This window comes from Oreochromis aureus, linkage group 6 (genome assembly GCF_013358895.1).
Source record: "Oreochromis aureus strain Israel breed Guangdong linkage group 6, ZZ_aureus, whole genome shotgun sequence".
NCBI lineage: Eukaryota > Metazoa > Chordata > Actinopteri > Cichliformes > Cichlidae > Oreochromis > Oreochromis aureus.
In genome coordinates this window covers 29764020-29785823 of record NC_052947.1, presented here as the reverse complement: position 1 = coordinate 29785823, position 21804 = coordinate 29764020, and the positions used below count along the sequence as shown (strand labels likewise).

The window sequence follows — 21804 nt, the reverse complement described above, 5'->3', positions numbered from 1 at the left end:
CGTGTTAACAAATTTCACCAAATTAACAAAAACTAAAGACCTTCCTTCTTGAATTTTATTTCATTTTAGTTACTTTTGTAATAACAAAATTCCATTTCCATTCCACAATTATCAGGGATTTTAACATCTAGTCCTTTTACTGAATCAGTTTAATTTCAATCTAAAGTCTAATTTTTATTTTTTATCACAATTAACTAAAATCTTTTTAGTTTAGTCCAGTTAACTGGAATAACCTTGTACTGAAATGAATGATGATAAATCGTCATTTTCCCCTCCAGAGGAAATTAAAATCACTTTTTTCAGATCATTGATTACAACCTCCCTGGAATGACAATGAGAACCTGTAATTTTTCATAAATATGACACATGACATGCGGATTTTTTCCTTGTTGCTGTATAAAATCAAATGCGACCAAGTGCCACCACTGAGGACCGTAGCCAAGAGAGCCAAGAGGGATGGAAAGCTACACCAGCTTGGTGTAATTCTTTTCTGTCGCCACAGAGTGGCACTGTGGGCACTGCGGTCTTTGTATCAAATGTGCTGAAGGTGTGTAAACAAAGACAATTTTCAAGCTTTATTTAATTCATAAAACAGAACAAAAAATGTGAACTATCTATGAAAAAACCGAGTCAAGCAGTACAATATGAAAAAAGCCCACAGGAGAAAAGAACATGACACACAGAGACTGTGAGAGGCACGAGCAGAGTCCTCTTTCACTTTTAGCTTTCAATTCTTCATCTTTATAATGAAGATAACGACCATTCACTGGACATTGTTACTGACAGTGTCAAGGCCAAAGTGGTGATAAATAACAACACTGAATGTGTTATTAGTCCTTAAACATGCAATCAGAATTTTGAGCAAGAGTTGTTCACATTAGGAACACAAACGTTTCCTAAAGCAAATAATTCATCCACAGCTAATAAAAGCTAACAAACCATCCTGTGATTTTTACTGGAACTCTTCTAATTCCTGCTTATATAACAGCTAACTCTACTTTTTCCTCATTGCACTGCTGATTTTTAAAGTTATGAGAAATCCCGCTATCTGCTCCAAAGTATACAGCAGCATAAAATCAACATTTATTTGGGTGTTCTTTGGCCTATGATGAGAACCATTTCATTTTGATCTCCAAAGGATTAATCGAGAATCAAGGTGCAATACCATATTTCTGATTTTCAGTACCTGTCATAGCTAGACATGCTTGTAAATAGTCTGTTTTTCATATGAATAAGGGGGATTGTTATAGTCTGAAAGCTGCAAAGACACGAAAGGTTTCCTGCATACAAAAATACAACAAACCTGGATTTAGGGAGTAATGTGAAACCTGTAGTAAAAAAGTCATTTCATACTAAAACACACATTGTAGCTCCAGTAAATACAAATCAACACAAACAATCAACAAACCAGACCTGGCTGAAAGTGTAAAACAAATCCATTCAAATATTCACAAGTTGCTTGCGTTAATATAATCTGCCTTGCACTGGTGACTGTAAGCAAAACCCTCTTGCCACTCGGCAGCCATGTAACATTTATTCTAAAAACTGCATGTAAAGAATTTCATCAAATTATCTGTTTAAAATTGTTACATTTTTTTGCAGATTTTGTCCCATAGCAAAGTTTTTCTAAAGCTTTTCACTCTCTGGGAGTTTTTTTTCTAACACCATCTTTAGTGTTGGGAATTTCTCTCAGAATTCATTGAGCTTCTCGTCTCTCTCTCTCTGGCGCTCTTACAATGCCTCTGCTGTAAACACTTCTATATAACAGTGCCGTATTCGTTGGATATTTAAAGGAAAATATAAAGCACATTACACTGGCATTTGAATATTGCACGTTAACAGGCAGTGAGTGCTAATATAAACGCTGGATAATGTCACAGTGTAATTTGACAGTACATTTTCTTTTACAGCAACATTTTTACTACTGGTTATTTGATTATCCAGCATAGTCAAACCAAGTCATATGAATGGCTTCTGACTCTTTCCCAGGTCTGTTTCAATAAATACGTATGTAGTGACAAATCTCACAGTTGCCAGGTTTATACAGCTATTTGTAAATTGCTCAAGAATCTGTGTAGCTTAGTATCGAAATGAGTCACTAAATACTTTTTCACGCTACAAAATGAAAAGAGGAAAACATCAGAAGATGGGGACAATTCAATTTTTTCTCAATTCAATTTAAATGAATAATTCTGATATGGCAGAAATCCGTCGTCTTGTAAGGTGACCTGGAAGCAACAGCAGTAGTGACAACACCACTCATTTACAGCACAGTAGTAGTAGTAATAATAATAATAATAACTATTAAAAATCAACTCAGCAGATTGCTAAAAGTTGCCCATCGCTTTTCATACGGGACCACATTCAAAACCAGACCTTAAGCCCTTCACTGAGGTCTAAACACTTGATGAAACATTGAAAGACTCAAAATTACAGAGTAGGAGTTGGTTTGTACAAAACGCTGCAGTTATAGCTGTCCAAGCCTAGAAAATATGTCAAAATGCAAACTTCAGAGCACAAAGTCAAAATATTAATGTCACTTTTTTTTGTTGTTGCATGCACTGGAAACTCAGAAGGATCTGTTAATTAATCCAAATGGATCATTTAACATTTACTAAGTAAAAGTCTGTAAGTGAAAAAGTTCAGACACTGTCTCTGAAACCAAAACAATTGAACCTGATAGAGTGGGAGGGGGTGACAGATGGCAGGAGTTGAAGGTAGCCGTGGTTTCTACACATTTGTCCGACACTTTGGGAAAATGGGTCCTCCTTCAAGCCTTCTCTTTCTTACTGTGGGCAGAGGGAAAATGGAAGGTTACAGGAGAAAAAAAGATGAAAGACAACATCAACCTCTTCATCTTAAGCAACAGCACAGCAAAGCTGACCTTTTTAACTGACAGGAAGCAAGATAGCTGACAGAAAAAAGCAAGGCAAAAAGAACATCACGATAAATTGGTGGCTGCAACGTGTAAGAAGAGTTCTTTGTGAATAAATACACAGGACAAACGTAAGCAAGTGGAAAGAACAGGACAGCGTCTTCGCAAATGTGACCTTAGGAAATTGTCAGTAATTACTTTGTGGTTATTACGCACAACAAAACAGAATATATGTTCAGCTCTGAAGAAAATTCTGTCTCAAGATCATGTAATAATGTTTAACAACCAGAAACTAATTACTAAAAAGTGATCAGCGACTCCATGAGAGTCCTGTGGGATCCACTTTTGGGGCTTTGGAAAGGAGTGAAAAAAAGGAGGAACCAAATTCCTCCAAAAATGCAGGTGAAAAGAGCAGAAAGACCAAAGACTAATCACTCAAAGTCAGTAAAGAAAAAAACAGCACAATGTCAAAGTCAAATTCACTGGGTAGTAGGGTGCTATGAGATTCTTTCTTTTTTCATAGAGGTGGTTATCTCATCTACATGTTTCCAGAATTCCAAGATTTCTGCACTATTTCAGGAATGCTGTGGGACTAAAGAGCAGTCTCCATAAGCTAGAGATGATTAAAAGAGTGAAGATGTGGACAAGCAACAGAAACTCTCAGAAGAGTATGACAGGAGGCAGCAGAGCTTCCGGTAGTCCGGAAAAGAACTGGGAGATGTTGGCAGCAGAAAGGCAAGGCTGAGCGGTCATACAGTGTGTGACTGTACTGTACTTTTTTTTTTTTTACTTAGTCTTAGACTTGAACTTTTTCCCAAAGGCCCTCTCCAGCTCAGGGACAGATAGAGTGAGGGTGAAAGAGCCGTCTGTCTCCGACCTGACGACCCGGGCTTAAAGATGACGTGGGGAAGAGAAAGCATTATAAATGATGTAAAGTGGTTTTGAACAATATATATACACAAAATACAAGAAGATAGTAAGACCATTTAAAATAAAACAAACAAAATCATATCTACATCTAATTTAGTTTTGAAGCTACATTCTGTAGTGTGAATGTTACAGCAATCGAGTCAGCGAGGATTTATTCTGCTCTAGTTTGTTGTACAAAGTAAATATTTTGGGGGAAAAAAAGTTGAAAATCAGGTCAGCAAACACAACAATTACTGGTAAAATGTGTGCATGACAGGAAACACTCCACTCACTCGCTTCATTATGTTCTCTCTCACGCTCACAGGCTTTTCTTAGTGCTGAGGTCATAACTCAGGAAGGTACTGTTATGATTGGCTGAGGCTTTTTGGCAGCTCTACTGAGTAACCAACGGATGATATCACTCTCATTCTTCTATTAGCCTCTGATTGAAGTAGAACTCAAGGAGATATAGTGATGATAAAGTGCACTCATGCCCATACTAACGTCTAACTCTGCCAAATGAAACATTACTAAAAGACATAACTAAAAGAATGAAAATAAACTGTCTTTAATTACACTATTTAGTTGAAGTTTTGTCAGTTTGAGACCTAATGCCACATCCATACAATGATCATGCAGGTGTGTGTACCCACCCAGGTCATTGTTGTTCATCATGGCATTGGAGCCCCGGAGGCGTGGACCCTGCTGGGTGAAATGATACCCAAACTTCAGCAATGTGGTGTTTTTCTCCAGCATGTTGGCTATTTCCATCTCCACTTTGTTGCCTAAGGGCTGACTCTGGAGTTCACAGAGAGTGCAGGAAAGGATGGTGGAGAGAGGAAGACGAAAGAGGAACAGATGATTAAAGGCAAAAAAAAAAAAATCAGTGCTGGGATTGAGGGTTTTAAAAAAAAGCTGATTTCAATCAATAACTGAACTTGAAAAGCAAAAACGAAAGGGCCAAGAACAAGGAGAGAAATAAAAATAGGGATTAGTGGGCAATGAGTCACAGATGTCCAACTATGGCATATGAGACACTGCAATGCAATCAGCGAGCATTAGACCAAAGTGGCAATGATGAACTGTGTACACTGCATGACACATACATACTGTTCCAGTGTGCTTAAATCTGTCTGTACTCTATGGAGGGCGTGAGCTTTTACCTGGTTGTCTATCTTGAGCTCCAATAGTGTGGCGTTATTCTGCAGCGACTCTATGAGGGCCAGGATTCCAGTCCCTGTTATGAAGTTGGACTCAACGTTCAGACTCTTGAGCATCGTGTTAACTTTCAACATCTCTGCCAGGGCCTGAGAAAACACACAGCACTTTGTATTCAGTCACAGCTTTGAAGCCAGGCTGTTCTCGTCAGGCTTTCGTTGTGGTTTGGTCCCCGTTTTGATTTTGATTTGGTTTTTCTTGTGTTCATATTGTACAAGTGTCTCCACTGTTTACCACTCTTAGTCTCTGTTTTGTCTGTGTTAGTTCCCTCGTCTTGTTTGTTTCCATCTCCTGCTTCATTTTGGTAACTGCTATTCCTTGCGCGTCATCTGTGCCCTCACTTCCTGTCGTTGTTTTTCTTCTGATTTCCTGCTTGTTTCCATCTGTGTCTTCGCCTGTCCGATTTCCTTCCACTGTGCTATCTGCCACTTGTGTCCACCTATGTCTCATTCTAAAATCTGGCTACTGTGTATATGCAAGTCTTTTCTTTTTCCCTTTGTCTGATCATCTGCTTGACTCCACGTGTACTCCTATTTGCGTCACATTTCTTTTCTGTGTTGTTGGAGTAATTTTCCTTGTTGCCTTGAGTTTGGATATCTTGCTCTTGTTGTGCAGAGCTTTTTCTTCTTTTTGTTTAAGCCCTGCCTTTTTATCCTCTTGGTGTATTTTGATCTGTTTAGGAAGAACTTTGTCAAACCACAACATGTTTATTTTAATCTTCCTACTGGTTGTCAAAATAGGACTCATCCCCATTAATGATAAAAAGTGAAAAACTGTGAAGCTGTTAAGATAAAAAGGAAAGAACTGAAAGAAAAAGCTACTTAGGTTGAAAAGCATTAGACTTACAAATGCTACAGGGTCATTGCTCCTTGTTCCTACAATACTGAACCTCTCCACCACTGTGTTCTTCATCAGAGCTTCAGCATATGCCTTCAGAGTTGGGATAGGAATATTCTGGGTACAGAAAAACAAAAAAATTTATTATTTCTATGTATTTTTGCATTTTTCTTTGTCATAAACACTAAAACATATTAATTGCTGTGATTCATAATGAAACAAATGCTTGAAGTTTATGTATAAAACTTGAAACCAAATCCAATATGCATCCAAATTTAAATATAATTTTTATAATAAATATAAATGATTAAACCTGCACTGTCTCTTTTTTTTAACACAACCCAGCATTCTTACCTTGATGTTATTGAGGTTGACTTCTACCAGGTCGGGATCATTCCTCTTTACTCTCAACAGAGTTTCCTCTACGTCAGTGGAGTTGGGCTCCTCATCAGGGACTGGCTTGTACTGGGTACACTGGATCACACCTGGGGTGCAACACAGGTATAATATAAAAATATATTTACAAAATCAGACTGCTGATGGATAAATTTGCTTTGCTCAGGGTCTGATTGGACTAAATCTCATTTCAAAAGCAGCACAAAAAATAAGCCTCTCCATGAACTAGTTGACCCAATTTCTGAATCTGCTACTCTAAACACTGTAAACAGCATTTTCTGGATAGACGATTGCTTGAGACTCTAGCTTTGTTTCAAGCAAAGCAAACACATTTTGTTAGTGAAAGTATAGTTTTCCACATTCAGTGTTGCTTTTGGTCGTGGAGGACTCTGCTGGTTCAGAAATGCTGTTCTTCTTCACCCCCTTTTTTATGGTAATCCAGGCTAAATATCTGTGTAGCTTCACATTTATTTTACTGACAGGGGATTGGTATCAATCTCAAGAAGGTGAGTAAGCGTACTTCCAATGACAGGTTTTTTGCAGAGCACAGTACAGGCAGAGTACTAGTATTTGGCCACAATAACCTCAGGAGATTTTCCAAATGATATTTTTTATACTTTGCAAAAGCTGTTCAGAGTACCTGGTTTGAAGTGCTCTGCAGCAGAAGATCTAAAATATGCAAAAACTAGAATATCTTTGGTTTACCAGCACGAGAAATGTGCACCTAATTTAGTAATGGATTGCAAATCTCTGAGATTCAGTCATTAAGGTTAATATGGACCAGTGCTTTTGTAAAAAGGGTTTTTGTGCCCTCCTCTGTATCACTACTCAAAACAGAGTGACAACTTCAGCAGGAGACTCTGGGTTACTTTATAAGGTAGTCATATTTGGATGTGAGATGCTCAGTCTCTGTTTAGAGCTGGAAGGGTAACTATAGGATGAGCCACCACACAAGATAAACAATAGCTCATTAACCTGTGAAGGAGAGCTAAAAGTAATCCCAGAATTCAGTCGTTTACACAATGTAGTATAACATGAAGTGCAAACAGATGAACCAGCGATAGTGTATTCCTGGCAGGATAATAGCAAAATGTATGTGTGCCTATACTCTTTTATCTACCTATCTAGTTTGCTTTAACTAGATAGGTTTCACATTATTTGTGCATGTATCAAGTGCAAAACAGAAAAAAAGAGAGCATACACTGTTTTTGGTAAAATAAACATTCTGCAAACATGAGATCACACTTTACTCCAATCCAACTGCAGCATTTTTCTTAAATGATGCGATTTTTTTGGTACTAGTTAAGCGATCTGCTTTATTTTGGAGTACTTTTACTTGTTCCTTGAAAGTCATGTGTAATTCACACTGTAATTCATGTGTACTTGTGTCCAGTAGTATACATTTTGGTAGCTGAGTGCAAGCGTGTGTGCGTTTCACATACTGTTAAGGCCTTGCTTGTTGACTATAGTGCTGCTGGCCAGGGCTTCATAGTACTGCTGGTTACTCATCAGCGTGTGCATGCCCAGGATGGCTGGAAGAAGAGAAGGAGACTGAAGAATGAATATTTCTTGAGAAAAAAGGGGATCGAGAAAGAGAAAGCAAGAGAGCAGTGCTGACACTGAGTGGACTTATTGATTGCCTTGCAACCTTACACCAGACCACCATGCACCAGTCGCTTTCAGCATCGCAATCAAGTCAAGCATGAGAAAAAAAAGTAAAAGAAAATAATCAGGCATTTACAACCAGTATACTGTATGGACTCAGCTCCTGTGTACTGGCTTTGACTTTTGCAGCCACAGCTGACCTTCTGCTCTTAGCAGGCTGAAGCCAAATCAATGTGCAATATACTTTATTTGTTATAAAAAATAATGAGATATCAGCCAGGAAGCCAAAACATCTATGATGTGCTCTGGCAGCAGGAAATCTGAAATATGTTTTCAGCCAAGCAGTTACTCTGAGGACACAATTAACAGAGAATCATTGCCTTGTTTCTTTGTCAGAGAGATTGAGAGTATCTGACTGTTTATTTGATTACTGAATACAGTGATGTGCGTGTATTGCAACAAGCTAAGAGGCTGGTTCACCACGAGCATTTCTCATTTTAAATCTCTGTCTTCTAACAGCAGCAGGGTTGGATAATATTTTTGTCATGACATGAAGTATGCATTGTCTTGTAATTACTCTGACAGTGGTTAAAACTAAAGGTGTTTACATGGTATGAGTAAGTATACTTCCCACAAAGTCAACTCACTGTAATCCTAATATAATAACTTCAGCACATTGACTGCAATAACTCAGGCAGGCTAAAAACAAACAAACAAAACAGACAGAAAAAACCCTGAAACATCAGCAACACTGTTTTAATGGCAGCTCGAGTTTCTCCTGATGGTATGGACATTGAAAAAGTTATTATTTTATATTTTAAGGGAAAGAAAAATAACTTCAAACACTATTCAGACAAAATCCAGCAAATGACAATAAATGCAGTGTGTAAAGTAGAGCTGCTTCATATCATATCATACCTGCTATAGCGGTGTCATGCACTTACATTCCCAAATGCTGCCACCTGCAAGCTGCAAGCTGATAAAACACTGGTTTTTTTTCTACATCGTCATTAATATCATTTTTACAATTTTTTGTGATGTAGTTTACATCGTCCTCCTTCGCGATGCAAAAAAATGTACCAGCAGGTCCAGTCACCCTGCATGAACTAAGTTTTTTGTTAAATACAATGCACGGTCCACACATGCAACAATACGCCGACTACAAAGCAAAACAAAAAGCACGAATGTCACAGAAGACCAGAGTTGTTCCATGCAGGACTATGTGCAGCGTACAGATACCCTGGGCGGTGATGAACTAATAGATAGAAAGATCCAGAAAATGACGGTACAGATGATGATGAAGAGTTGAACGGTAAGAGTGGAATGAAGATGAAAGGAGTGCTAGAGGAAATGAGTGAAAGTTAAATTAACAAGGGTTAGTTAAAGCTATGGTAGTCTACTTATACTCAGTGAGAGCAGGCCTAAAATATTCAACTTTACAAATCAAGACTGAATTTCATGCCATGACTTATGGATCTACTTGAGTACTTATGGATGTTAGAATGAGCACACTTGGCTTTTTTTTTTTTCCACTTTTTTTAAATATATAGAAACAATCCTTGAAATGGACTGGAGAAAAGTTACATTTCAGCACTCTTATTTGTTCATTTTCTTGGAAAAATTAGCCTACAGAGAGATGTTGTGTAGATAGTGTATGTTACCTGCAATATCACAGAGTTCAGCATCGGTAGCACTGGACAGGGCTTCTTCTAACTCTGGCTCCAGAGTCACAGACTCTATGATTGGATCCACTCTTGTTTTAGGCACCCAGGCTTTCCCTGTAAAATGAGGGGATATATTTTATACAAAGTAAGTGACTGCAAGCACTACTATTACAATGACAATTATCAATAACTTTAATTTAGCATTTAGTTTACAAGTTACATTTGACAGTCTCCAGTTTTTCCCTGGATTTTTGTCAATTTAGGGACCTCTATGGCTACAGATTTGCTTCTTAAGTAGCATTTTTTCTCAAAATTACCCAAAATTTCTAAACATTCTGTGTGGTGTGGCCTGCAGTGGAAACGCAGCTTCATAGTACATACACTGAATTTCTCCCTAAGGTTGAATTTGTTGAACTGCTGTGTATTAAGGTTATTAAAGTTAAAACTAAAAACTAAATTAATAAAAACTGAAACTAGGCATGAACACATATTTTTGTGAACTAAAATGAAATTAAAACTAGACCTTTGACAGAAAAATAAAACTAATGGAAAAGATTGTGTGAATCTGGGAAACTAAACTAAAGTACAATTACAAATGAAATGTCTTTACTTTCTGTATTTGTTAATATGTTAAAATTTGTCATTTATTATAAACTGCCTGATGAGGATTTGATGAATGCTTCTAATGAGGCCAAAAAGACAAAAAGTTTGTATTTATATTGTAATATCCACACTGATTTTTCAAAGTTCTTGCCTCTGGTGTTTGCCGCAAATAAATAATAAAAATATAATAATTATTTCTTGTTATATGATATAATAAGAAATAAAGATTGAAACTAATAAAAGCTAAACATTTTCAAACAATAAAAGCTAAACTGATACAAGCAAAGCCACTCTGGAAACAAACTGAAACTAAACTAAATTAACAAAAAGTCCAAATGAATTAAAATTAAAAACTAGTAAGAAAATAAAAAAACTATGATAACTCTGCCATGTATTGTTTTTATTTCTTCCGGAAGTGGATTGTCCTCTCACGGCAGGCGGGGGGGGGGTTAAATCCACTAGACAGTCGGGGTGTTTCTGTGTGAACTTTACATGTTCTCTCTGTGCCTGAGTGCGTTCTCTTTGGATACTCTGGCTTCCTCCTGCGTTCCTCCCATAGTAGGTTCATTGGTCATTCTAAATCGGGTGTAGGCGTGTATGTGAACATGAATGATTGTCTGTCACTCTCTGTTATTCCTGAAACACAGCAATCATTTTCATTGCTACTATCATTAACAACGGCTCACTCTTTTGTCATAGAAAGTCATGTATAAAAAAGACAGAACAAAAGCTAAATAAATGTGAATTACAAAAACAATGAAGACCATCAACCTGTTAGAACCTATAACTCCTACTGAATACAGCACGTACAGTAGTATGGAATTTGAATGTAACTGTCAGCCTAAGGTGAGGACACGTGAGACAAGGTCAGTCCAGTTGCCAAAATCAGTTCTGTTACACAAGCTGTCTGAGGTGAGTATGCTTTCATGTCACACCTGACAAGCGGCTGTCACTGACTCTAGAAGCCCAGAGATGTCTTTACCGATAGGTTTGCTATGTCTGTATTTGTGTGGCCTGCTCCTCGAGTTTCAGCCACACATTTTTTCTGATGCTCATATGAACAACATGGCTCTGCGAGAGGAGTTGTGAGAGCAGTTTTTGGAAAGTCACGTGTGACCTGTCTTGGTTAAATGTCATGGCACCGCCGAGGGCACGGCAAAAGCTGTGGCAAGTGGAGTGAGTCCCAAAGCAACAACACCAGCAAATCAGAACGTAACAAAAGTCAGAAAAACAGAAAGAAACTTATAGAGTTTAAAGAGTTTGACATGGCTGAAGTTTTTCACCACCAGTCAAGTCTGTGTCTACACTGTGGATTTCTGATAAACAGAGTTTTAGGGTTAACACCTGAGCTACAGGCTGGCTGTTTTCACTGATCAATCTGCCTTTTGTAAATCATCCACGAATCCAGAGATATTTGTTTAATGATCATAAATGACAAAGTAACACCATCAATCAAATCATATTTAAGGAAGCTTTAAACAGCTTTCATTTATTAATCATAATAACAATAATATCTTAATAAAAAGATTAATCATGACAAAATATGCCTGATTAACTTGATTTTTTTAAACACACCAGTTCCTACCTCTCTTCTCCCCAGTGTAGGGCACCAGGTCTTCTCTGTCAGGATGCTCTTTGGCCTGTTTCTCCAGATGGGCCAGGAGGTTGTCTCTTTGAAACGTCCCTGTTGGTGCTTTCTTTGTCTGGTCCTTCTGGCGCATCCCAGCAGGCAACAATGCATTCTAGACATGGATTTACATTTACAATATGTTGGTACTGCATGTTGGAAAAATAACCCATACTTTTGCTACTTTGACCAGTCTATGCTGTACACTGTGTGAAGTGTGAAGGAATTTTTAGATGTTTTTAGCCAGACTTGCTCCCAGCTTTACAATTCCGATCCAACCTAATGTAACTCAACATTCATCCCCCAGAGAATGAATCCTCGAGTTTCCCAAAGTGCCTTTCTATTGATTCTATCATGTTAAAAAGGTTTTCATTTTTTTTCCACAGAACTTGGTAGCAGAGACTGTATACGCTCCAAGAAGCCAATCACCTAGCAGCAACTTGGTCTCAATCATGTAGACATGGTCAAGACTACCTGGTGAGGTCTAAATCGAGCACCAGGACTGGAGTCAAAGATGATTTGAGTGACTTTGAATGCAACATTGTTGTTTTTGCCAGACAGGCTGGTCTGAATATTTCAGTGAGTGCTCATCGACTGGGATTTTCCCACACAGTCATCTCTGATTTATAGAACAAGACCACACCTGCTGTCAGCTAAGAGCAGATGAGATGAAGTAAGATGATGAGACTTTTTGCTGCTGCAACATTAAAATGTTGATGAGAATTTGGCGTAAATCACATAACAGTACGGATCCATCCATGGATGTGTACTGCTCTTCTAATGGTTGCTTTCAGCACGATAACACTCCATGTCACAAAGCTCCAATCATCTCAGTGACAGTAAGTTCACTGTACGCAAATGGCCTCCACAGTCACAAGAGCTCAGTCGAGCATCTTCAGGTTGCGGTGATGTGCCGACAACAAATCTAAAGCAACTGTGTGACGCTATCGTGTAAACATGGACCAAAATCCCAGAGGAGTTTCCTGCACCTTGTTGAATCTGAGCTACAAATAATTAAAGCATTTCTGAGTGCTTTAACTAAGTCCAACCAAGTATCTCATATCTCACCTCATAAGGTGTCAAGATGTGCGTAGCTTCTGAAAAGTGAAGTGACTTAAACCTGCATTATTTCTAATGGTCAACAGAGGGCAGCTTCTTTGACTGCAAAAGCAGGGCAGTGCAAAGTCTATGATAAAAATACACTACTCAGACTTTTCAATCACATCCTTCAAGCACAGCAAAGCATATCTTTCCTTATATTAGGATTAAAGTCAGTAAGTAGCTTTGTTGGCACCGGATCACTTAGTTTATGCTTCCCTGTCTCTGTCAGCAGTTATCTCATGCTAAAGTGGCCTCGAACAGGTGCTTGCATGGCTTTGTTTTCTTTATCTTGTTCAAACGTCTCTTTTAGTTAAGTCTTGTAATATTTTGCAGCAAAACGTAAAGCTAAGAACAAATGACTTTGATTTTTTTTTCTTCTGTAACAAGTTTTATGAGCTGCTGAGTGCAGTGTATGATGTCAGGCCTAGACTATGATACTTACTGTAGCATGACACCAAATAATTCTCCCTCTCTCTCTTCTCTAGCTCAACACAGGACCAAGAAATTTCCCAGACCATTAGTGCAAACCAAGTTATTTTGAACCTAAAGCAACATTCAAAACCATGCTCTTAGAAGTGCTACTTATAGCTGCATATCTTATCTGCTTCTCAGCACTTAGAGGCCTCCCTTTCTTTATAAGTCTGTTTCTCTTTTTGCTTCTCACTGTTGTTCATCTTCACTTAGTCTATCTCCTTACATTAGGAGCTTCCAAATTCTTATCTGGTTGTACAGCAATTTAAAAAAAACCCCAACCGAACATACCCAACACTTTGCACAGTCAGCACAATCTAAGACACCACCAACACAAAGCTGTAGATTACAGCGCTCAGTCCCAGTATTTTACTTTTAACAGCATGAGTCTGCCTCTGTTTCTCTGTTTCACATGTACAATACGTGTGTCTCAGCCTGAAGCTGAGACGATATCATTTCAAGATATACGACACATCAAGATCCATTTCAGATACCGGTATATTTATAACGCAAATAAAAATGACCACCTGCAACAAATGCAAACAAACATCAGCACAGATTTCAACTTTCTCACACTCTAATAAATACATCCAATAATACCTGCCAGCAAAACACCACCTCCACCTCCTCAGGAAAATATTCGTCTATTCTGTAGCTACAGGCTCTCTACATCTTTCTTAAAATGGGAAGTTGCAGTCTCACAGCCATTTTGATGGTTTAAAATATGCCAAAATTTTCACTTTGATTGGAACTTTTTCTACGTGTGATTTGTATTAATCCACACAATCAAACAACTGTAGAGTTTTAATCCTTTATCTACCCTTAAGTCAGCTGGTGGTGTAAACAGTATGAAGCAAGCTTGGGTCCGTATACTTGTGAGGCAGTACTGTGTGTTGTAAAACTCAAAATGTTCTTGCTGAATAATCAATAATGGCAGACATGCGTGCAAACTTTCAGTCTGTTTACTGGAACTGATGTGGGAAACCATGCTGGGAATGTTACAGTCAGAGCAAATGGGCACTTTACTGTTGTGTAACAGGTGACCCTCATAAACAGGCACAAACAAGGTAAGGACATACGCACTGCTTCTCTCTGTTTCCTCTGTTTACGTCAGAGAGTCCCTGCAGTCGCTCACTGCTGGCATGAGCCTCGCTAACAAACACACACACACACACATATCTACTCCACATTATACCCTTCGAGTCATCCCCTTGGCACTGAGGGGGACTCCGGGCTCTTTATGAGGAGTTAGACATTCATCTGGCAGCTATTGCAGCAGCTGTCCACACCTCGACCCCTGATGTATTACTCGGTGGTCTGTCGGTGGACGAGAATCAAATGCAGAAATAAACATATCATAAAAAGCAGCAGCGAATAAACGCGAGTGCTGATGTAGTATTATAAGTGCTTTAGCTGTACTTAATACAAAAGGAGAAATACCGTGAATAACAGGGAAGACTAAACAGTAGCAAGAGGTTATTAATTTAAAAGTAGTCGGATTAAAGGTTAGTAGAGTATTTTACATTTTCACACTTTAACTCTTCATTTTCCTATTGTTTCACCATTTTTACATGTATTACTTACATACTGTGCAACACACAGAGTCTGAATCAAACGCTGCCACAGACACAAAAGACCTTCATGTTTAGTTGTAATACTTTTACACAGAGAATCTAATCTGCGCTCAGCAACTTCTAATACAGTTGCGGTCCGAAGTTTACATACGCTCATCATGGTAAATGCTGTAAATGATTTATTTGAACTTATATTTTTTCCAGGGTGGAATGAATATACAGCATCTATCTTTAATGACTTCAAAAAATAAAAACAAAGAATAAAGATTTTATTTTATTTTGGATTTTCTCTAACTCACACAGGGTCAAAAATGTGGATTACACCCCAACTAATAATTGGAAAGTTGCACTTGGAATAGATGTTAACCAAATTTTTCTAGGCAAAATTGGTGGAGCTCATTTACTTTCGCTCATTTGTGGCACAGAGCCAGCTTTACAGGTTAACCCAAACATTTTCAACAGGGTTAAGGCTGGAGGTTTGGGAAGCCCATTAAAGAAGCTTAATGTTGGCCTGTTTTATTTGGAACACCCAATTCTGTCCATGTTTAGTCTAGTGTGAAGTGAAGTTGAAGAATTCCATCTACTTAGAGCAATGTATCAGTACCACTGGCAGCAAAACAGCCCCAGAGCATGATGCAACCACCACCGTGCTTGAGAGTTGGTACAGTGTTCATAGGTTTGAAAGCCTCATCTCTACTTCTCCAAACATGCCTCTTGCCATTGTGGCCAAAGAGCTCAATCTTTGTCAAATCTAACCTAAAAACTTTCACCAAGAGGGGATTTAACTTGTCCATGTGGGACCCTCTCAGTGCATGGCGATGTAAAACTGGCTTCCTTGTGGCAGTTGGTGTTCCAGTAGTTTCTGGTTAACTTGAACCAGGGTTTTTTTCCTGAACAACCATCCCTCATCTGAGGGTGACAGTTTGGGTTTTCTTCCAGACTTTGGAAAAGTGGTGACACATCCAAACAAGATGTGCTTACGTATAATTGTTTTGAATCATCTTGGAATGTGCACTTGTTTAGAAGTGGCTCCAAGAGATCTTCCCAACCTGCGCAAATCTACACTTTTCTATTGCTCTGAGTAGTGACCAGTACTCAGAGCAATAGACAACTGCTATGAAACAAATCCTTTTTATGCCGTCAAAGACAAAAGTACCAGTTGTAGGCCTTGGCTTTGTCAATTTAAAACAGACTATAGAACCTTCAGCCATGCTTATGAAAAAATGTAAGTGAGTGTATGTATAATTTTGAGCCTGCATGTATACTTTTGACCGGTGTGGATCAGAGGAAATCCAAAATAAATTGCTGCTTGTGCACCCAATTCTTGTTTTTACAAGTCATTAGAGATACATGCTGGTATAATCACTGCACCCTGGGAAAAAATGGTTCAAAGAAATCATTAAAAGCCCCAATTTATCATGACATTCATGCCCATGATGAGTTTATGTAAACTCCTGAGCTTAAATGCCATGGCTTTGTAGACTTTTGTTTTCAGTCCTTTCCTTCAAACATATTCTAACAATTGCTATTGTACTACCACTATAAAAACTAAGATTTATGTTATGTTAAAAACAGAAATTACCAGCTAGCAGCAACTCAAACGAAAGCACAGCTCCAGGGATGTACAATGTGATACATTACATCGTGCTGTCTGCTGAGCATGTATGCCCCCATTAATCCCCACTGACACCAACATACTGACATAGCTTCTCCTTATGGACTTCAATATTATAAACTTACATCAGGATCCAGCTCCTCTAATTCATCCTCTAACCGCTGCAACTCTTCTTCTGAGAGTTTCTTCAGCAGCTCATCCTCGTCTATGTCTCTGTACTTCTCCATCTCCTTCCTCAGAAGCGCCATTGTGGACAGCACACCTGGGGGGCAAAAGAGTACAATATCTTGGAAAACAACAGGAATAAAATATTAACACCTCAATTATGAGCAATGACTGCAATCAATTTTGCAGTTATACTGTTTGAGGTCATGTACTTGGCAATTTAGCATAACAGTATTCATTGTTTTCTTGTATTCTCTTTGCAGTTATTCTTGGGATGTGTTGAACATGTGAGACATATTCAAACTGTTCTCTCACCTCAGCAACCCCTCCAAATGAAAAAGGCAAACTGTAGGAGATCAGGAGCCTAGATTATATCTGTGGGTGGAAACAACCAAGAAGCAAGTAATTAAAATGAATGTTGGAATAACAGTGGGTTTGAAGGATCAGAGAAAAGCAAGGTAATGCTTTAACAGTGGAATTCAGAAGACAGACGGACCTTAATGACCCCCACCTCGGGTAAAATAACAGCAAAGGCAGCCAAGTGCCCGTAGCCCTCTTGGGAAAGCAATTACACCTGAAAGAGGCACAAGTAAATAGCGTGAAGAGAGATTAATAGCTCGCAGAATTAGAAAACAATACTACGTCACGAACGTGGAAAGAAGTGAAACATCATATTTCTCTGCTTGTCATCTCTTCTCTACTACTCCGATTTTTCAGAAAGCAACTGTCCAGAAATACAGAAGGCTGGAAAATATGAAATTCTTTCAGTACAAAAGAAATGTATGAGAATCTGTCAAATGTTTTCACTGGTAATACTTTAAATGTTCTTCTTTTCATTTCTCTTATATCGTCACATAGTTTTTGAGAGCTGTTGGAGTGTTCATTTTCATGCCCTCAAAAGGTTTCCATGTGCCACACTCACATCTTTAGAGCAAATATGACGCTACAGCCAGCAGGTTAGCACAACTTAGCACAGAGTGGAAAGATAAAAAGCGCTAACCTAGCCCTTCTCAACGCTAACAATTCCCATCTACCAGCAAATATACAATAAAGCTGTTAACAGGATTGCTGGGTGGTTTTCAACTACTCCCAGCCAAGACAAGTCTGGCATATAACTGCATCTTTATGCTTTTATGCAGGTTTTTGAATTACTTAATGCTAAATATGAATGAGTTTACAAATGCAGACAGGTGGACAAACTGCACCGTTAATTATTATTTATGGTGAAATATTTTGAAGCCTTCCGAAGTGCTTTATAATTCTTCTCTGCAAGAGTTTTTCCATTTATTTGTCACCATTTCGATTTGATTCAATTAGACAAAAAACAGTCGTCTGATTGAATTGGATTTGCTTACAAGTTTTCACCTATTTGCTTGACACTTGGTAATTTCGCACATATCCTGTTGCTGATCTTCTGCTTATTTTCTCCAAGTGTTCCCCTGAAAACTTTATAAATGTTGGATAGGTCAAATATGCTGTCCGTAAACGTGTCCTGCTCTTGTTTCTTTCTCGAACAGCTATCAAGACTCATTCCAAATCTTCCTCTCGAACTCTGTCTTGGCTCTGTGACCAGATGACTGATAATGGATGAGCTGCAGTGGAACATTTGTGGACCAGAGCACCAAACACTGGGCATGCACACCGTCTCTAAGCCCCAAGTTCCTTAAAGCTCTAGTTCAGACTCTGACAAGTGTTGAGCTGCTACCGATGGATGCCCACATGACAACATTAACTATAACTTCACAGAGCTTGTATCAGGTGATGGGAATGATCTCAAACTAGGCAGAAAATATTGAGCTGGAGCTCAAAGTGCAGAAAATTGTGTTTTTGAGGAGCGCAAATGTGAAAGAAAGCCTCTCTTTTTGATCTCAGGGATGTCACCAAGTGTGCTTTGGCTTTAATCCTAAAAAGCGGGGTCAAGCGTGTTGTTCTTTTGTTCTGCTTTCTCTTTTCACTCCATGTCAAGACAAGTTTCCAAAACCAGAGATGAAGAACTGGGCTGCACTCCAAATAGCACTGCAAGCCTACTGGAAGACTGCAACCTGTTCTGATGATATCGAACAGACACTTGCCTGTATTTATAACATTTCTATAAGCCTCTGCTTCATTAGAGGACATTCACTGGGCGGAAAGAGCAAAACAACTAAAAATGACTTGAACCAGAATGTACCCTCTGCAGTCATAAACATCTAACTTGCCTCTTGCCCTTGAAAGCAGGCCTATCCAATCCTTAAGCCTCTAAGAATAGCTACACTGATATGGGATAATTAATCAAGTCAGATATGTGTAAAACCTTGGGAGGGCAACTGGTCTTGCATGAGCACAGCCTCTCACTAACTGACAGCAGAAGATAAAAAGAAGATTTCAGAACTCAAGTCTTTTTAAAACTGTGTGTATACAAGTTAGCTACTCCTGGGTGAAGGCAAGATTTTTTTCAGTCATGAAGTACGCAGACATTTCTGCAATATTCACAAATCCTCTCAGAGTGAAGAAAACTGAAATATTCATCACAGAAATAAGCTCATGCAGCAAAATTAAAGCAACTTGATTTGTCTTTTGGTAACTCCTCGTTAACTGCTTTCAAACAGCATACAAATGACACGTGAAGCCTTTGTTGCCATCTTCTACAGGCTGCTGAAATGACCTCCACAACATCTTTGTGCATAACTACTTCACAGATTCACATTCAAATATAAGAATAACTCCACATATCTCCAGGGTAAAAAGGTAAATTAAAAGTGCTTTTAATTGATTAAATTAACCCTAAAACATCTTAGCTGCCCAGTTTGTTCTAGGTCTGATGCTAAAATGGAATAAAACTACAATAATCACACTTAACTCTGCTCATTTTTGGGAAAGTTGAGGAATTAAAGTCTAGTTTTGCATCACACAATCTAAAGGAAAGAGAGCAGTTGTAAAAATTGCACAGATATCTGAAATGTCCCAGCAGACAACAGCTGAGAGACAACTGTTCTCCTTCACTCAGCCACATGTCACAATGCATGTGGCAGAAAATAAGCTCTGGGGAAAGGATGGCGTGTTTTATTACTGCCACTCCAAAGAAAAGCCAGTTTGGTTCGTAGATTTAGACCTGGCACTGAAGTTGTGCATACAACCAAAACCATTAAATGCCACATGGTAAATAATCCTTCATTTTGCTGAGGACATTGAACACATCTGTGGCCATTTTTTATTTTTATTTTTTGCTTTGGGGCCAGCACAGAGTCATATATCATGATCTGTATACCAGAACAAGTAGCTCACTTGCTGCCTTGGACCTGGGGTCAGGCCATTTGTTCATTCTGCAGAGGTCAAAGTGTCATAATGTTTTTGTCAAGTGTAATATCACCAATGAGTGCTGTGATAATACAGCTGATAATATAATAAACGGCTAAACCAGGAGGTAAACAGCAGACTTCTGAAGAACCATTAAGAGCTGTGCTCATAAAATAAAAATGACTGACAAACAGAAGTTCCACAGCTTAGTTATTTCTAGAGTGGATGTGTGGAGGTCACAGAAAACCAGCAACTTTTGTATACTTCTGAACTCGTGTTTCTGCAAAGTTGCAATAACTTTAATAATTAAATTAAAAAAGGTAATTATGATTGGTCCAAATACAGTCACAATAAAAAAAAAAACCACCCAAGCTGCATCTTTTAGTTTAATATTTAACCTGCAGCAGCCAAATGATGAAAAACAGAAACGGGGAAATTATGTTTGGAGTTCATTTGTCCCAGAAAACCACTTTGCTACTTTAAGTAAATGTTAAACTGTAAACCGGTTCACGGTTTTAACACTGAGAAGTGACCTTAACTTATTTGACTGCTTTGCTGCCCGCAGTATAATATATGCATTAATTTCCCTACCTCCTCCAGCGCTATTTATAGCCGGCTGGTCCCGCTGGGTGACAGCAACGAATACTTTGACCAGATATGGTTTCCTTCACAGCCGCCTGGAGTCGCAGCAGTGCGAAGTACGGTCCGCTGCAAGCGCGCAACTCCGGGAATCCGCCAAATTTCCCCTAAATCAAACCGTCCATGACCCGCGGATAATCTTGAATCCAGAAGATTTCAGCGCTCACAAAGTTTCCTCCCCCGGCTCTGGTTGATTCTCTGTGGAGCTGGTGGGACTGAATCTCATCTCCAGCAAAGGGCAAACCAAACTTATGGGGAAGAGATCCTCCTCCTCCTCCTTTCCTCGCTCACGGCTGCTGTGTCACTCCTGTGATGTCACGAAGATGCGCTGCCTCCATTATCGGACAATGGTTCACTATGTAGCGTAGCTCACGATAACGTTTATGGTTTACATTCGAGCTGCAGGAGTCTGGGCAGGATATCGCTCAAGTGCTGGACTCTGGATCCCTATTATTTTACTGTGCAATAAGTTATTGTATTCTTACAAGTATAGTGAGCAAACCCGTACTAATCAGTTTATATTGGTCCTGCAATAAGCACCAATTTAAATTTAGGTTGGCTAAAGCGCAGACAGGTGACTGACTGTTAAAAAGTACTTGTTTTTAAAACACAGTGTAGAATAATAAGTGGAGTAACAGCAGATGTTTGTGCGGACGTTACAGTGAAATGTTTCTAATACTGAAAACTTAAGTCCACTCAAATCCATTAAAATTGTGAAATTCTAATTCAGTCAGATTCAGTTTGTACAGACAGCCAAATAAAACTGTTTAAAATACTCATTTTAACGTGGGTGAAGCTACAGTTCATAAGTGGGGGAAAAAAAATAAATCTGCAGTTATACATTTTGACTACAAATCAACTGTTTTAATAGGACCAAGTTTTTTTTGTTTTCAACTTTGGTGATTAAATACGTTCATAATAATAATACTAATGTTAAATATTATGTAGCGAAACTCAAAGCTGTTTAATAAAGCACCTGATAAACAAGCAGCACTCTCCCAAGGCAGCTCACTCTGAGCATTATTTACTTTAAAGGGAATATTACTGTATTTCATGTATATTAATTTTGTTTTTTGTTTTTAAACCTACTTGAAGACGTTTGTAATGCAGTTAAAGTCAGGTCAGGGTAGCATGACAGATGTTTACTTTGATTACACAGACATTATGTAGGATTAAGATAGTTAATGGATAACAGGTATCAATTTTAAATAACTGGACATGAATAATTT

At 38.5% G+C, this 21804-nt stretch overlaps 1 protein-coding gene across 5 annotated transcripts; it reads right to left on the bottom strand.

Moving 5' to 3' along the window:
* Positions 1 to 547: 547 nt before the first annotated feature.
* Positions 548 to 20838, bottom strand: tmod1 (tropomodulin 1). 5 transcript variants are annotated; one of them, XM_031730936.2, is made up of 13 exons: positions 20528 to 20838; positions 17157 to 17234; positions 16976 to 17035; positions 16621 to 16781; positions 11693 to 11849; positions 9502 to 9618; positions 7678 to 7767; positions 6194 to 6324; positions 5849 to 5956; positions 4948 to 5091; positions 4438 to 4582; positions 3666 to 3765; positions 548 to 2789 (listed from the first exon to the last, which is right to left on the bottom strand). In XM_031730936.2, exons 4-13 carry the CDS (start codon positions 16741 to 16743, stop codon positions 2771 to 2773), a joined length of 1134 nt encoding a protein of 377 aa, XP_031586796.1. In that variant the 5' UTR covers positions 16744 to 16781; positions 16976 to 17035; positions 17157 to 17234; positions 20528 to 20838; the 3' UTR covers positions 548 to 2770. The 5 variants fall into 5 exon arrangements, with proteins under 5 accessions (XP_031586796.1, XP_031586795.1, XP_039469903.1 ...); XM_031730935.2 differs by having other exon boundaries at positions 16621 to 16757; XM_039613969.1 differs by having other exon boundaries at positions 17172 to 17234.
* Positions 20839 to 21804: the final 966 nt, after the last annotated feature.